At 41.2% G+C, this 18,061-nt stretch overlaps 1 protein-coding gene across 4 annotated transcripts in view; it reads left to right on the top strand.

The window, feature by feature from the left end:
• The window catches only part of AFF2 (ALF transcription elongation factor 2), a 324,933-nt gene that overhangs the window by 272,395 nt on the left and 34,477 nt on the right, over positions 1-18,061 (top strand). For 3 of the 4 annotated variants that reach the window (XM_050974296.1, XM_050974297.1, XM_050974294.1), the window contains exon 10: positions 17,359-17,521. In XM_050974296.1, the coding sequence (XP_050830253.1) occupies positions 17,359-17,521 (163 nt within the window). The remainder of the gene's footprint in view (positions 1-17,358; positions 17,522-18,061) is intronic. The other variant, XM_050974295.1, reaches the window with a different exon arrangement.

Here is an 18,061-nt window from a genome sequence, read left to right as displayed (position 1 = left end):
TGATTACATAAAACATTTTAAGTCATTTTAATGAAAGAAAATATTGCATTGCAGATGAAATTAACTCAAAATATTTTACTTCAATTTTCCCAATAGAAACGCGTTACTTTAGAGGGGAGTTTGAAATTTTCTTGCACATAGTAATGCTGATTTTAATGAGAATTTGTTTTTTGTCAGGTTGTCCTAGGGGAGAATTTCTGAGAGCTCTGCCATGTTTTCCATAGAAGAGCTAATTAGGATTGTGCTTCTCAAGTCCTGCTGGGGGGACAATCTGTGGTACAACCTCCTGCATCACTGGTGGAGGTGCAGACCCTGCAAATGAGTTAGGATAGATGGCAGGACCCAGCTGTAGAGGATCAGGGGCTCTGCAGGGTGAGGCGTGGGGCAGAGCTCCCAGGTGATTCCACTTTGCCAGAGTGGAGGGTGAGGAGTTCTGCAGATGCTCAGCTCAGGCAGCTGGAGCTGATGTGACAGAATAAAGAGGATTTCTTTCAAGCCCCTTGGGCCTGGGGTGATTACTGAGCACTACAATCAGGGTCTTTTACTTTTTCTTGTTTTTTTAAAGTTTGATTGCCCTCGCATGAGGCTGGAAGGCAGAGAAAGGGCTGTGGCAGTACAGATTCCTATGATCTCCCCTTGCCATGCAATCAGAGGAGCTCTGCAATTGAATATTTCACAATAATCACTGCATTTTCAATGGGGATGATATAAAAGCAAATATCAAGGCCTCTGGCTGACAAAAGCTGAATACAGAGGGAAAATATGAAAATAGCAACTTACTTCAGCAATAAAGAGAGTATATTTTATACTGCAGTTTTTCTTTTTGTTAAATCGTGACTTTCTAGTAAATGACATCCCAGAAGATATTTATCAAAGCAGGAAAGCACTAGAAAGGAGCACCCTGCATTCACTTTAATATTTCTCCTTTTCTTCTGACATTTTCTTGCCTAGAGATCTAATTCCATTAAATATGTACATTTTTGACTGGAAGACTTCTTCATGTATCTTTCAGATGAATCTTAAAAGTACATAAGGTCTGTAGGGCAGGTTTTTTTAAGTGCAAATGAGGTGCACAGTAGAATATTGTCTATGAGGCTTTTCAAATTATTTATATTCCTGCAGTGCTTTACCTTTCTCTTTCTGTGATAATGATAAGGAAGAAGTGAGACTCCAATGCACATTCTGTGGAACACTGTCAAACAACATTAGTCATATTTAATATCTGACATGCAGGAACTTACTTTGGCTGTTATCCATTTTTATTTGATTTATTAGACATTATCATGTGTATAACTTTCTCTGATCCCACGGCGTTTTCAAGCCCTGCTTGGTCAGTGTTTGAGCCCCACCAGGCTCTTGTGAGTGGATATAAATTAACATTCCCTCATTAGGCCTACTTTGCAGTACATAGGAATCTGCTGGAGGGATAATGACAGCTAAATGCTCTGCTGGCTCCCAGCCATGCCCACCTGTGCTGTTCTCCTCCAGCCTTTTTCTGGGGCTGTGCAGAGCTGGCTGGGGCAGATGCACCCTCAGGGTGCCTGTGGCTCTGCAGGTGCTCTGGGGGGCTGACAGAGTGGCTGCTGTCCCCCTGCCACCTTTGAAACACTGTCCTTCCATTGTGTTAGAGGCCACTGTGCTGTAAGAGCTGCTGCTTCAGATGTGGTATAAAGCAAAGGTCCTCCCATTTAAGATTTCATTGCTTTCTCATAAGAATCTGAGTGAAGGGTGTTAATCCTGTGTCCCAGCCAAATTGCCACTCAAGTAATTATAATCTGCCTGTACTGCTGTTAGTGTCACCCTCCTCCCATTATCTCTCTGCCATCTCCAGCCTTATTTTAGATCCCACATTTAAATTATTATCCTCACCATCATGCAGTGGTCCTAGCTCTGCTCTACCAAGAACTGTACAGAATTATGCTGACACAAAGGTGGTGATGGTAATACATTGCTTTCACTGGCTCTGTGGAGATGTTTAATGAATTAAATTTCTGTAGAGTAGGGAGAGTCTTCTGCAGAAGTCAGAAGTGATAGAGTGACCTGCTAAGTCTCAGTAGCAGGAATCTGAGGGCCACATAGGTCTTCCCGTATCTTATTGTCAAAAGCCATGAAAAATGTGTAAGGTCATCTTCAGTTCAAGAGTCTCTCCCTGGCTGTGGCTACTCATGTTCTTGTATCTCCTCAGCTCTCCTCTCAAGACCTCATATTTTTTCTGTCCTATTTCAGACTATGTCTCACCGCCCCTTTCATCAGTTGATTCTTTAAGCTCTCATTTTCTTTTCTCTCATGAACTCTTCCTTAAAGCCACACTTGGAAGATATTCTCTTTTTTGTATTTAAGCCCCCTGCATGTGGCATCATGGGTCTTGCACAGCCCACCCAGCAGCAGGGCTGTCAGAGGTTTGAGGTCTGGAGGCTGTGAAGGTTCCCCCCAGACACACCAAGCCAGTGCTCACATGCCCCTTCCCTCAAAGCATAGATTCTGTTTCCCCTCATATGTTGGCCAGCTTTACTGGGAAAAAAGAAATGGCAGTGGCAAGTTGTCTTGCCTATCCCACTTAAATATCTGTTCTTCAGGTGAGGGGCAGCTCCCCTACGTATGACCAGCAGTGACTAACCTGAGAAAGATCTGCAGAAAATGTCTTTCTCCTGAGTCCTTTATTGCAGTACAGAAGTGCAAGTAGCTGTGGGGATGGCTACACTAAGTGCATGTTTATACAAGTCAAAAAAAGAATACAATGAAAATCAGGACTGTACCTAGTCCCAGAGATTTGGACTCTCAGAGTTGATTGCTCTCAGAGTTGATACATTTTCCAGGAATTTCGTTTACTGCTTGCTTACAATTTGCAGCCCAAACCCCAAATAATTGACACCAGTGTATTAAAACATGGCACATTCCCAGAGAAAAACAGTACCTGTGTATAAACTCTGTAGCTTTGTGGTTGCTCTTGGAGCTTGTCTCCATGTTAGACTTGGAGCTTGAAGGCCAGCATAATTTTGGTCTCCACCTTTGCCAACAAAACTCCTTGTTCCTCATCCTTGCATATGTTGTTTTGCTGTTGAACCTAATTCCATCTGTAATCTGCTATTATAATATTGCCTTCACCACAAGTTCCTGAAGTGGATTTGGACTGATGAATGCTCTCAGCTTCCTTCAACTTCTTCTTCATCATTTTCCTCTTCCTTTTTTTCCTTTTTCTTTATTCTTTTTCTACTTTTATTCCTCTTTCCTCTTTCTTCTTCTCCTTTTCCTTTTAATTCTCCTTTTCCTTTATCCATGTGTGGCTAATTGACCACACATCTGGAAGGAATTATCTTCTGCTCAGATTCCTTCTGTTCCCCTGGCTGGAGGAGGATTCTGCCATTCATCACTAACTCAGACACTGTGAATGAAATGCCACTTTGTCCCTCACTACCAGCTCAACCTCCTTTAGAAGTCTGTAGGTTTATCCTATATGAATATTGTCCTCCCCAGTGTTGCCAGCCAGTTTCTATTGCAGTATTCAGCCCTGCAGCCCACTGAAATCCCAAGCCTTCTTTCCTGAAGATCTGGTTTTCCTGAAGTTCAGGAAAGTAGTTGCCTTTCTTCAATTTTTTGTTTCTTGTAAGGTATTATTTCTTCTTCCCAGGTCATACCTTGACCTTCAGGTGGCACTGAGATCTGCTGTTGTAATTGTACATGGCTTGTGACAGAGGTTAATTCAGAGAATAAACCATCTAACTTTGGTCCCTGCGAGTTTTGAGAAATCTTACTGCAGGTGTTGAATTATAGCTGAATCTTTGACATGCTCAAGGAATTCTTGTGCCTGCTGACTTGTGCAAAGTGTAGTCTGATAGCATCTCCTAACAGCTCAGTATATTCCCAGGAGTACTTGAACTGAGGCAGTTTGAGTTGCACTGCAATCAGTGTAAGGGGGGGAAAAAAAAAAACAAACATTTTACACTGAGACTGGTGGAAGTTCCTCTCTGTGTTTCCTTCCTTTGGGCTGCCTGCAGCTGCTCTCCACATACTCCATCCCCAGATGTTTTGATAACATCTCTGCTGATAAGTACCAGCAATATATCAGCAAATAAAAGTGCAAAGTAAATAATCACTGTCGCCAGAAATCTATAGTTGAGACAGCACATTTTGAAATGTGCAGAGGTGAGGCTTTGTCATCCTCAAAGAGCCAAGACCCACGTACATGCTGCCATATGGCTGTAGGCACCTGTGGGACCCTACAGGAAGACTGTCAGCAGTTTTTCATTTGCAAGGTGCATGCACCTCTTCGTGTATTCCCTGTAAAACATCTGAAGAGAGTGGGAGAGGCATTAGCAAGATAAATACATGGCCAAACCCCAACGAGAGAATACAGATTGGTGTTAGGAGAAAAAAAATTCATTCTATTTTATGCTTAACAGCCTACCACAGGAAACTTGTTGAGAGGAGGAATGATGCTAAGTGTGAGAAACAGTTCTTTTTTCACAAGGTTTTCCCTGCTGAAATCTCATCAAGCCAAATAGGGCTTCTCTAAGGTTTCTTGTCCCCACTAGATAATGGTTTCATCCTTTGTTTTCTTTTGTTCCTACTTCCACCATTGATAGCAGCCTACAGGAAGAGGGGTGGGGGGAGAGGTTGCTTCTGCAAAAATCACTGTAGGAAGAATAGCCAGAACATAAATGATACTGTTTTGGCTTCAAAAGGGTAAGCAGGTGTCTTAGGAGTCCCAGAAGAGCGATGTGCAAGCTTGTACAAACAACCTCCGAATCACGCCTGTTTGTTATTCACACAAAGAGTTGAAACCCTCTGAATTCCTCAGTTCCCAGAATTCAGATGGTGCACAATGGCCCATAATGAACAGCACCTGTGCTTACCTCAATTACTACACAGAGCTGAACAACAGCAAGAAGGGCTTTCAAGAATATTTTTTCAATAATAGATTTAGTTATGTCTTTCATAATTGGATTCAAAAGCTCAAAATTTCATTTTGCAACTTGTTCATGAAATTTGTATGAAAAAGTCTGGCGTTTATTCAAAAGAAATACTGTATGAACAAGAAATTGCAAAACAGCCAACTGCTGGTAACTAAGCAGCCAAATTATAGTCCGTGCACTTGGCAAATACACCATCTTTTTTATTATTTCAGTAATTGAATTTCTGTTAAAGCGTGGAGCATAATTTAACATCAGGAATTTATTTATAATACAATAGTGTTACAGTAATAAATGCATTATTATTGTCACTTTTAATGGAGTCTTATGTATTCCCTCAGAGACTATGTGGCAGACTCTGAGACAACCACTGCATCAGTGTTGTTTGTAGACAATTGAATTAATTGGAGACAGGGTCATTAACTCGACCTGAATACCTCTGATTGCTTCTGTAAATAAGGTTAGAGAGCAAATGGCTAATCTTTGTTGTCATTATAGATTCTTTTTACATTTTCACACTGCCTTGTATATTAAGGTCATTTTGCTAAGCAGCTTTCCAGGCTGTCGTCGTGTTTACGGCATTGTCTTGCATGGCACACATTGTAATTGTATCAGACTTACATTTCATTTCCCATATCTGTATGAAACATGGTACTGAGAAAGGCCCAGTCTCAATTGCAGCACATAAAAACCATTGGACCAACAAATTAATAAACCAAAATGAATAAGCTGTGGCATTAAAAAATAATCAAATCACAAAACAAAAGTTGATTTTGTTTGCTCTTGTTTGAAAATTCCAACCTGCAAGACTTGCCAGGGATAATATAATGAGTCCATTACTCAGTTGGGAACATGACCTGCAAGGCCAGCTCTGTGTATACCAGCCTGTGAGTTAAGTGTTATCTGGACTTTTTGGCATGGATTTTCTTGGAAAATGAGCAGCAGGCTGTCATTAAAGCACAGATAGAACACAGATATTTTTAAGGAGAGATCCAAAAAAAGGTCTGTGAGCATACTGTTCCATTTCTCAACAAACTTAATGAAGAATGTAGCCTCAGAGGCCTAGGAAAGCATGTGTCAGGAACAAGAGACACCCTAAGCTTGAGAATGTCAGGTTCACATTGAACTCAGGGATACCAGCTTGTCATCAGTCCGAGGTTCCACCCTAAACTTAAACACTTTGCTTTCTCAGAAAGGGCTTTGTAAGTAGAAGAAAACAGCTGGCAGTGCCTGCTATTTGCATGTATTTCTTTCATTCTAAGCTTATATTCAAGATGGGCTTGAGCCCAAACCACAGATATGCAGTGTGAGTTATCTACAGTCAGGAGCCAAGTGTGGGATCCCGAGTCCATCTGTAACCTAGACGTTAAGCGATGGTTTGTGACTTCAGATTTTAAAAAAAAACAGCCTCTCCACTTCAAAACTTGCAAGTAGAGCTTTCAGCTTCAAAACTTTGCCCATTGCAAACTCGCATTGACAGTCTGTTGGTGCAGGAATCCAGCCTGACTGTGGTGGGAGGAACATGCAGCCACACTACGTTTTCTCTCAGCAGCCTCTGCACAAATCACTTACAAAAACATTTAGGGATGTTGCTGCACTTAAAAAGCAAAGGAGGAAACAAAGCAGTGAATAGATGCTAAACTGCTCCAGCATGTTGAAGGCATCATCTGAATTTACTGACTGGCATTTGTAGGTTTTACTCTGCAAAACAAGAGGGATCAGCCAAGCAGTGTTATTACTGGACAAGATCCAGCTTAGTACTGATCTAAAATTCAGGGTGAGCTTTTTAGCCCTGGGCCAGAGTGTCTGTGTCTCTCCCTGCATATTTTCAGGGATGCAAGCACTGATGGTGTTCACCTCAGACCTTGCTGTTGAAGCAATTGGTCATGCTCAACCCTGGACCATTTGTGTTACCATCTGCTGCAGGGGCTGACTTTGGAGCACTGTCCTTCATTAAAGCGGCTTTATTGCCTGTGATATCCCAAATACTGCAGGTAGAATTCCAGAGGATGGGGTATTTTTTAAGTGTAGTGCTGAAAATAAATCACTGCTTCCCTGCTGGTAGAGTGACTGATCTCACTACTGATCTTTGTCATTAACAAACAAAAGAGTTTTTTGTAATCAGTAACCTCCATGCCACACTAGAACATTAAAAGATCCAGGCAGATGTGTGAAGAAGATATTTGCACCTTACTAAGGGAATGATTATCAAGTGGAAAACAATAAAAAGTGCAAGAGAGATCGAACTTTGCCTATTTACCTCTATATCCATGAGGGGGTTGTGTTTTCCTGACTTTTGCTTGTTGGCAGACCTTCAGCAAATCATTGCTGGTACAATAACCTTCTTGAGTCTGGGGAAAATGGATGGTGGTAATGTTAAAAGTCCATTTCTGGTGACTCAGGAACATAAATGTCCAGAAAACATCTTAGGTGGAAGGTTTTTAAGAAAAAACAATATCACTAATCCTAAAGATCTAAATAATTTTGTCCATATTGAGTGTTTTTCAGCACTCCCTTGACAAAACCCAGTTTATGCTCAGGATTATGGTCACTCTTTTCCTGAAGCCCTCTTGGGGAATACAATGTTTGCCCACTCCCAGGCAGATGTTTGAGTGCCTCTGCCAGGCATCCCAGTTTCTCAGCCTGTGTTAAGTAAGCAGGCAGTGTGACACTTCAGGAAGGCATCCAGTGGTAATTCTGGCAGTCCCAGTTATTCTTTCCTGTCTGAATGAAAGCTGGCTCCAGACTTGTCCTCATCCTGACACAGGCAGTGCAGTCCCTGTGTTTGCAGTGTTTTGACTTGGCTCCCACAGAGTCAAGTGCTGCTGAGCTCCACCAGCTCCCTCTGGCAGACATGGAGCTCTGTTTGCCCACAGGATCCCAGCAAGTAACTGCAGAAGCTATTTGGATCTTCCTTTGATTTTGGGGTTGATGTAAAAGGGTGAAAGGAAAGATTTTCAGCCAGATAAGGTTACAGAATTACAGATTCTCTGTTTCCTTTTGCTGTCATTCAAAATAACAAGCATAGAAAATTCTGTTTAAAATAGATGAGCCTTTTTGACTTAAAGGGTTTTCGTGTCAAAGATTTAAGATGTCAGGTTTAAACATGACAGGGATAGTATTAGGCAGAGTATGAGAGCAGATACTTGTAGCAACTGTCATTTTTTTTCTGACTGTTTATTAATGGTCTTTTGTGATTTATAGTAAATGTTGTGAAGGATCTTTAGGTCCATTTATCACTCAGAGAAGCACCTTTTTTTCCTTAATACCTGCATGTGTCATAATTAAGGGTGGATGCTGCTTAACGATTTAGCTCTGTTCTTAACATAAGAGCATTCAAGATGATATTTAATCCTAAGTAGATTTGATACCTTTTTTTAAGTCTATAAAGCAAAGTATTATGTAACTGTCTAAAATCTGCAGCATTAAAAGGAGATCATATTAAACATAAATATATAGAAGGTTAAGATTTTCACTCCAAATGGAGCCTTCTACCCCATTTTAAAGTGAATTGTAAGGAAGACACCTATGTTTCAGCATTCAGCTTTATTAATATTTTACTAGACAGCTTTCTCCTTGTTCAAAAAACAAGTCATGTGTGCTGAAGTACATCTTTATATCCATGGAAGGCTCTGGTGGTGTGCCATAAATTCATCCTGTTCCTTTAGGAATACTTCTTTAAAAACTATTTCAGAGTAATTGCCCATTATTAATAATGATGATTCCTTTTTACTGTTATGGCAGTAGCAGTGAAACAAAGTGTCTACTTGTGGTTTTCATGAGTGCCTGTGTACTTCTGTGGTCCCTGTTATTACAAATTCAATCTGATGAACGTAAATATGCTTGGAGTCTCACAAAACTATATGTATTAATAACAGGGGAAAGTGCCAGGAATTCAATTCTTTTGCCTGTTGGATCCCAGGGAGACCCAGGAATTGAACCTGTATTCTGAAGTGTGGGACTGGTTCTATAACCATGGGGCTGTCCCTCTTTACAAAGGTGCAGCAGTCATCTCCACAGAGGTGGATTGTTTGTGCTTTAGTCATTTGAATACCAGCCTAAGACCAGCCATGCCTGTAGCACCAATCCTGCTGTTTCATTCTTTCTGCAGTCATGGAGATTGCTACCAGTTTGTGAGCAGCTGAAGCTCATTTAGCAGAATATTACCCAATTTGTTCTGATTATACTCAGTTTTTATCTCTGCCCCCTTCTCTACTGCTTGTTTTACTCATCATACTCCTGATAACAACTAGACTTGGAGCCATCTTGGGCCTTTTCTAAATAAGGACAGGTTTAACATCCTGCAACAGGCTTTTTCCCCTCCTCTGGCTTTTGCTCCCAGCTCCTCCCCTTGGCTCTGGTCAGTAAAACCAGTTTTACTGCTGATCTGCTCCCAGCAGATTCCCCTGGAGAGGAAATCCTCCCATGGTTTCATGAGCTCATGTTGGGACACTTGTTCAGTGCTCAGGTGTAAAGGGCTGCTTGTGTGCCGTAAAGCTTTGGAAAATCAGGATATGCCTTTTGGCACCTTTTCAGGCTCAGAGGTGTTGTTTTACATGGAAAGAGAAAAAAACCCTCCAACTTTCTTACTGCTTGGTTGCTCAGCATAGTAAAATTAGCTTTCCTCAGATAACAGATGAGACTGGAAATGTTGAGGAGTTGGAGGTGTCGTGTGGATCCATCTGCACCAGTGTGATTTGGTCCCAGAGCCCACAGTTCTCTTCCCACTGGACTTTGCAAGCTGGATTCTGTTTCCAGTTAGGACTGAAGCAGAACCGAGTTAGAATGAGAAGGGTGGATCATTTAGAACGTTATGTGCCTAAATGTCTGCCATACATGAATGAGAAAAAACACAACACTTTGCTTTTAGAGGTTCACTTGGAATGGTTTCTTTTCGTGGCCACACTTGGATTTTCTGGTGTAGTAAATAAAATCAAAGTGTAAATAACTTACTCCTTAAAAAACATTTTATGTTCACTTGAAATTGTGAACTGTAGAGGGGTGAATATGTGCTTCTGCACTTCCATAGAAGATTTGCAAAGTGTACTGAAAAATGCAGTATTCCAGGATTTCCTTTGCGAAAAATAAAGATGTTTCTATGTATCAATCCTCATATCTAGCTTGATTCAGCGGGGCAATATTGATGTAATAAAGTGGTTCCATTTTTATCAAATGAGACCCTTTGGAGTCTCACAGTTAGAGAGAGTATTCTTGTTCTTCCAGATGCCAGGCAAATAGTAGCACATCAGGGCATGGTACAAATAACGCTCTCTGACACTTGAATGTATTCACTAAAATATTGTACATCAAAAAGCCTACATACATTGCATTCCCTGAATAATATCATGCTCACAAAATTGTTTCTAAACTCTGAGGTGAGCAGAGTGATGCATGCACAAATCATGGATGCAATATTGCTTTTAATATGCAAAATACCCTTCTCTTCCACATCAAGTGTGTATAACAGTGTTGTGATACTGGAAGGAGAGTGATTACCATACCAATAGTTCAGAAAGTTTTTTATGTGCACCATTAGAAATGTGGCATTAAAATTCCTCCTCTTCTGTTTGTTTTTTATAATGTCGTAAGTCAATACATTACACCTGTTCTTTATCACAGGTGTGATGGAGTCAGAATTTACTGAAGCCTGGGAATAAAAACTGGAAAAGAGTCAGAACAGGACAGTAGAAACAGTGCCATGGTTCAAGTCACATTGCAGATGTATATACACAGTTCCACCTAGGATTTGTGGCTAATGTAATTCTTTATTGGAAGGCTTTGACCTTGTTACAGATTCTTGGCAGCTTTTCCCCACTCTATTCATTACTAATGCAAGCTGTCAATCACTTTGGTTCTGCTTTGACATAGATTGTGGCTCATAGGAGTTAGCTCTGTCATTCTTTTTATTTCTTTCATCTTTACTATCCTTTTTTATGGTCTTTAAAGCTGGAAGTATAAAAGGGTTATATGTATATGAAAAAAATCTGTTTCAGTAACTCTATCAACCTTGTTTTAAACAGTCTTTGATTAAAACAGTTACTTTTGAACACAGTAAAATGAGGCTGTGGCTTTTTACATACAACATCTTGTAAATTACCCTCCCCCTCAAAATAAATCAGAGCTCCTACTTGCATTACAGTGCTCAGGACTGATACAGGCAGATCAGCTGCCACATCCTGAATAGCATATTAGAGAGGTTTTCCCTTTCCATGTGTTTTGAAATGAGAGAGCCATCATAAGTGATGTCTTACTACATGTGCTAATGTTAGCTGAAGCAACAATTTCCACACCTTATTTCATTTCATTGACCTGGGTGCTGATTAATATTTTAAAAGCCTTGATACAGGTTTTCAGTTCCTGTGTCAACCCAGTCTTTGAAAGTTTAGATTTGAATCCTACCAGCCTGATGTTAAATAATTTAATACTAACCAATGGGAAGGCAGTGAACAAATCATCCAGAGCAATCCTTTTCTTTCAAAAGCAATCTAATGGCAGACATGTATAAGTTTGAAGATAAAAATATGAACAATTCATTATAAAAAAAAATTGCAGCTCCCTTTCAAATTAGAAGAGAATATTACTTCCTGATAATGGTGTAAGAATAGAAGAGAAATAAAACTTTGTTATTGAACAGTTATGGTATTAAATTCTGACACTAAATATTAATCTGCTAGGTGCTGCACTCTTATTATCTGCTAGAATAATGAAACAGCCTTCTTTATGCAGAATTCAGTGAGTCCAGCAACTCCAAGTAATGCCCATGAGGTTTGCAGTTTTTCTGTAGAAATAGATCCAAAGGAGAGACTGGGCTGGCTTCTGAACACCTCCAGAGGGTTTTTTCCTCTGTCTCTTCAAATAAAATGTAAGGAGTGGGACAACAACAGTACCCAAATAAGAGAAGTGTTGCTGTCTGTTCTGGTCGATGCTGCACTGTAGTTCAGTGCACAAAAGTCTTGCTCAGAGCTGGGCACCCAATTTTCAGTGCCATGTGCAATCAGACTCTTTGTTCTCAGGACTTTGCATTTTAAATAGACAATCCAGATTTAAGGATAGGCCACATAGCCTCTCTTTTAATCAGCAGGAACTGATGCACAGATGTATTTTCTTCTCAGACAAAAAGCAAAATTCATCTCACTCCCAATGCCGTGCCTCAGCAGGAAGATCAACTGCTCTGTCAAGTCTGTAGTCAGTTTTCCAGCACAGACCTTGCCATTTCCAGATTTCTTTGGTTGAATTTGCCCTAAATATAGGCTTGTGCAGTAAAGCAACCTTTGTAGAGTGCTGCTTCTAATGGAAATACGTTGCCAGCATGGAGGTACTGTTGACTCACTGGTCAGTTCCCATCTACAATTTCCCACTGTCCAGCAATGCTCTGCTCTTTCTATGTTTACATTTTGATTTCTGAGTAGAACAGTGAAACAAGTGGCCTATTCATCATTACCCTAAAAAGGAAGGGTTAGAATGAATAAACCTATTGTTGCAGAGCACCATCTATTTGCCAAATTCTCCTCACAGCAATTAACATGACTACATCTAATTGGGAAAAGGTTCAGGGAGATAGCTAAGGACTTGTTAGGAGGTTTTGTTCCTTGATGAGGTTTACTACTGTAGTCAGAATTATACCTTTTTTAACATCTGTATTTACAAGATTAAAAGTTTATTATTTTTCTTATTAGATGTTAATGAGTTGGAGTTCTTCACAATATCTTTGTTGTAGCTATCGGGTTTAATTTTGAAGATCATTTATAACAACAGGAGAGTAAATTATATGTTGAAAACAATATAATGGTCCAGATGTCAACAAGAACAAAAAAGCATAAGCCATATATCAGGCCTTTGGTTCTCTATGCAGCGTAATGATCCAGCCACATAATGATGTCTGCTTTAATTGGCTTTAGAAAAATAACCCATGAATTAAAAAACAAACAAGCTTCAGGGTGATTTGGGCAGATCACCTGTACCAGTGAACTGCAGTGAAAGAAGGATGGTTGGTGTGTGATGAGGTCAGTGCAGCTCCTCACCTGGAGCCATCAGCAGCCACACACCTGCAAGTCTCAGCTTGCAAGAGCTCAGCAAGAGCTCAAAAATACTCTGGGTACTGATGGTACTGGTGTTTGTCCCCTCCTTCAAGGCATTTCTCATCTCATACTTTGTGGCCATGCTGTGCACAAGTATCAGGGCCTGGGGAAACACTTGCACTGCAAAAGCACAAGAAGGGAGATGGGTGAAGGTGCTGCAGAAGAGCTTCCTTCCAGCTGGCATCCAGATGTGCAGGTCTCCTCTGTCAGAAGGGGTCCCAGCTCTCCAGTCTGCAGGCAGCTGGGTGGAGACATCCTCCTGGTGACCTTAGCAAGGGCCTGGCTGCCCGTCCCCCTGCGTGTGGGTGTCACTCCAAGGCTCTCATCCCCATGGCACAGGAGGAGCTCCTGGGGAGAGGGGTGAGCAGCCACTGATCCATCTGGCCTGAGTCACTGGGCTCTCCCTGCCAAGGCATTTTGCATCTTTGCTCCCAGCCTGGTCGGGGCTCTGGGTCAGGGCAGAGCACATCTGGGTGCCCTGCAGGACTCAGCTCAAGTGCTGAGCACAGGGCTTGCAAAATGAGAACAAACTTAAAAGGAGGGCAGACCTGATGTTTCTATTAGCTGCAGAGAGGCCTTGCACTTAGAGAATGTGACGGGCCCACACTGAGTATGAAGATGACTGTAATACCTCTGCTGTTTGCTTTGTGTGTTTGCACTGCAAGCTCTTTGGCCCAAGGACTGTGCCTCATCATGTATTTACACAGATCCAGCACAGCGGGTCACTGGTCTCAGTAGGGGCCTCCAATCTCAAGTGATAATAATGAACTGGCTTTCTTCTAAGTGTTATTTACCCAAACAATGCTGTGTTTCATTGTGCAGCATTGTTTTTATTAATTTTTTTTTCGGTTCACATGATATAAAAACATTGTCCACCCAAACACTGAGGAACAATATGAGTGCTCATCTCCTGCTGTGAAATAAAAATTCAATAGTTTCAAATATCAGTCCTTCCTGCCCCCTTTAGTCACTTTGAGGACTTCGGTCTGATGATAAAATGCTTTAAATCCATTTTTAACCTTGTCTGGACTGGCATTCCTTGTCTGGATCTTAGCAACATAACAAAGCTTGCTTTGAAAAAGTCTCTTCAAGAGGCAACCCCCAGCTCATGCAGTTGAAACCTATGTGAGGAAGGCCAGTTTATTTGTATAACAGCTACTCAAATTGCAGAATCTAGCCCAACATCTTTCAAAACATGATTGAACTTTATATCTGCAGAAATCTCTGGAAAGAGTGCAAACCAAGTATTTCTGAACTAAGAGATGCATTTTATGTAAGGAAAAAAATCACAAAAAGCAATCCAGAATATCTACTAAACTTATTTTATTGGAAGCAAAGTTTCATTTTACGCACTTTAATGCTTTTGTTTGTTTATGAAATGTATGTGTACCTTTTTCTTCTCTGCTGAACTGCATTGTAAGAAGTTGATTGTGCTTGTAGCTATGTACTAGATCTATCTTTAGTATAGTGAGATGCTAGGAATGGCATTTGGGTCTTATCTGATTGTTTTGCAAAGCATACACAGTTGCTCTCAACCCAAACTACATGATAAAAATGAATGCTTGTACTTCAGTAATGAGGATCAGCAATGATGCCTTCAGCATGAAACTGCCCGGTGTAGCCAAGGCATAATTTTATTATCCCAGATGAAAGAAAAATATGACCTCATTGTGTTTTGTATGAAAAACATTATTTTGAGCCTGTCTGGTTCCTGCATGCTTGCTGAGCTGTGTTACTCAGTAATGTTTGGCACATGGTAGCTTTTTCTGAGTGAGGCTGGTGTGCAGAAAGAACGAAAATAAGGCCAGGTTGGAGCTGCTATCTATTCCCATGGTTTTATTTCTGCCCTTTGAGTTCTTTGTCAGACAGTTGCAGTCTGCTCCAGAATGACTCCTGTTGTTTTGTGAGCACATCCCAGCTGCAGTGTTAGTCCCAGAGTGCTAAGAGAGGAAAGTTGTGTTTAGGGGTGGGAAAGGTCTGGCTGGGGCTCTGCCTTTCCCTTCTTTGATCTAAGATAACAGGTGTTACTCCTTCTATCAGTTGTCTTAATGAGAGCAGAGCATGTTCTTAGGCAGATGTGCACAGCTGTGCGTGCAGCCCCAGACACACCCCTCTGTGTGGAGGTTGCCTGGGCACAAACCACTCCAGAGAAGCTCTCAGATTTAGGGGGAAAGTTGTTTTTAAATTAAAACTTCAGTCTTGTGATGATTCCGTAAATAACACTTTTTTTTCCAAGGCTGGTGCTTCATTCTGGCATTATAGAATGGAATTGCTATGTTTGCCTCCTCAGTCTGGGAATCCTTGTGGTGTTTTCTATTTTATTCTTCCTGGAAACATTTGCAATGAAATATGAAAGCTCAGTTTTCATCTACTATTAGTGTTTTCCAAGTAAAAAATATAAGACAAAAATTGCTAGGTATTAATGAGCAAGGCAAACACCCCTACAAACACATTTTCTTTTTCTCCAGTTTTCTGTTTCCTTGTTTACTGTAAAAAAAAAAATTGCATGAAAAATGTGTTTTCTCATACTTTCTTGAGCTTCACTAAAAAGAAGGGATAAAGGAAGAAATAAAAACGGTTTTCAGAAATAATTTTATTAAATAGAAAATGTAAGATCCATTTTAATTCAGTGGTTAGTTTTCCATAATACTTTCAGAAATGCCTGTGTGTTTTCATCATCTGTTCTTTGAATTGCCTTCTCTGTCCAGTTGAAAATTTCTAACTAGCTCTACTTGAGTCAGTTGAGTAAGGAGCCGTGAAAAGAATTAAAAAAATAAAAAGTGTATGGACTTAATGAGCAACAAAGTTAGTGATCTGTAGCAATTACCCAAGTGAGTAATTTTGTTTCATTAATGCACCCTAAAGCACCAAGCTGTTTTGTCAATGGGCACTGCAGGGCCATTGCCAGGCTCAAAGAGACAGTTTTGTTACCAACCGCGGGGCGAGCGATAGGTTTTACCAACAAGGAGGGAGAGAAAGTAGCTCAGTGCAAGGAGAAAATTAAAGTCCATCTATTATTGTCACGGAAGTCAGTGGCAATGCTTGTAAAGATTCTAGCAGAGCAGGGTCACACATCAGTTTGTTCTGGCTTTTCCTTTTTTGCTTTTTCCCCTGGCTTTTCCAGTTTCTTGGTTACTGTGGTTTTTAAAGAGGGCATCGTGATGCACAGAGCATCATGGTTTGAAAAAGGAAGGAAAGAATATTCCTGGCTTAGTTGAATTCTTCTTGGAGGAAAATAGAAAAGCAAAGAGAAACAGAGGCAAAGCTGTATTATACCTTGTAGGCACCTCTGGATCACTCAATATGGGACACACTCAGTGTATGATATATTAAGGTGAAGTATTGAATATCCATAAAGGCGTACTAGCAAATGGTGTCAATTTTCAAACACTTTGCTTTGTCAGCTTCACAAATTTAAAATCAATCATCAAAAAGTCCCTGTATAGATCAACTGAAGAGACATATAACCTTATGGTTATCTCCCTGACAAAAAAGTTGAAATTAAAGATGAGTTTATAAAGACTCAGATTGGCAGAATTCTGTAGTGCTAAAAGCTGGGGTCATCTGACCTCTCAGATTAGAAACAAATGATGAGGAGAAACAATGACACACAGTGCACTGCTAATAAATACATCTTGGGGGACAGTTGAACACACAGAAAAATAGATTTCACAGAGAAGCTTATTTTCAGCATGAATGCTATTTCCTCACTGCATTATCATAAATATGAGAGGCAAAAAAGCTATAAATAAAAAATTCTCAAGCACTCCCTGGAGACTTGTCAAAAGTATGTAGTTTTTGTACACTGTAGTGTAAAAGTATTCATTAAAATTAATTTTTAAAATGTCCTGTCCAATATTAGTTGCCTGATGTCCTTCCTTTGATCATAAATTATAGATGAACTGGCAAAAAAATGAAGAAACCATGATTCCATTAATGAATTATTTAAGTGTGATTGTTAGTTTTTGCAATCACCAGCCTAATAAGCTTGGGCTTGTGACACTGAAGTGTTTCTTACTGGAGGGTGATGATGATGGTAATGTTATTAACATAATCAATGTGTCCCATGAGTCATGAAGCCAACCAGCTCTTCTGGTGGCTCCGTGGTGGCTCAGCCCCTGGAGGTGGCACAGCCCCTGGAGGTGGCACAGCCCCTGGAGGTGGCACAGCCCCTGGAGGTGGCTCAGCCCCTGGAGGTGGCACAGCCCCTGGAGGTGGCACAGCCCCTGGAGGTGGCACGGCCCCTGGAGCTCTCGTGGGCCGGCACTGCAGGAGAGGGAGGTGGCACTGAGTTCATTCGGTGTGAATGGGGTTCACTGGGCAGCACCTGCAGAAGGCCAGGAGCACTAAGAGAGGGTCTTGTCCCCCAGCAGCCTGCCAGTGCCAGTGGCACACGCCGCGGGCTTGGCCCACTCCAGCGGCGGCTCCGGCAGCTCCAGCGAGTCCGAGAGCAGCTCCGAGTCCGACTCCGACAGCGAGAGCAGCTCCAGCGACAGCGAGTGCAACGAGGAGTCCCGCAGTGCCACGCCAGAGGTGAGGCCACCCTCAGCTCTGCCCAGGGGGAAGGGTGGAGGGAAGCAAAGCCCACTCCCTGCTAGGGGGATGTTGGGGTTCCGCGCTCTTTGGTGCTGTTGACTGCTTTTCTCTTTGCCCTTTCACACGTATGACCCACATACTCGTGTATGACACATACCCACATACTCATTCTGGCTTTTGGAAGAATCTTTCTGGCCTACATTTGAGTTGCTTTAAAGAAATATTTAGATTTTTTGCCAGTAGCTAGAGAAGATTTTATTGACACAGTATTCAGCTGGGACTAAGGAAAGGCAACATGACAAAGCCTTCTCTTCAGGGACTAGCTAAACTTTTTAGTTGTATTAAATTTCTCCAGGGCTACATTGTAAACCAGATAAGGAAGCCTAATTAACCATAAATACTCCATAAATACCCCCATAAAACTAGCAGTCACCACTAGTTGACTGAAATAAAAGGGTGCATTAAAAAAGTTGTCTTTTAAAGGGAAAAGCACTGCTTCTGTCTGAGATTTGTTCCTTGTCATCCTTCAATCTGCAG

Source organism: Serinus canaria, chromosome 4A (assembly GCF_022539315.1).
Source record: "Serinus canaria isolate serCan28SL12 chromosome 4A, serCan2020, whole genome shotgun sequence".
NCBI lineage: Eukaryota > Metazoa > Chordata > Aves > Passeriformes > Fringillidae > Serinus > Serinus canaria.
The sequence above is the reverse complement of the archived record's forward strand: the minus strand, read 5'-3'. Positions and strand labels throughout refer to the sequence as shown.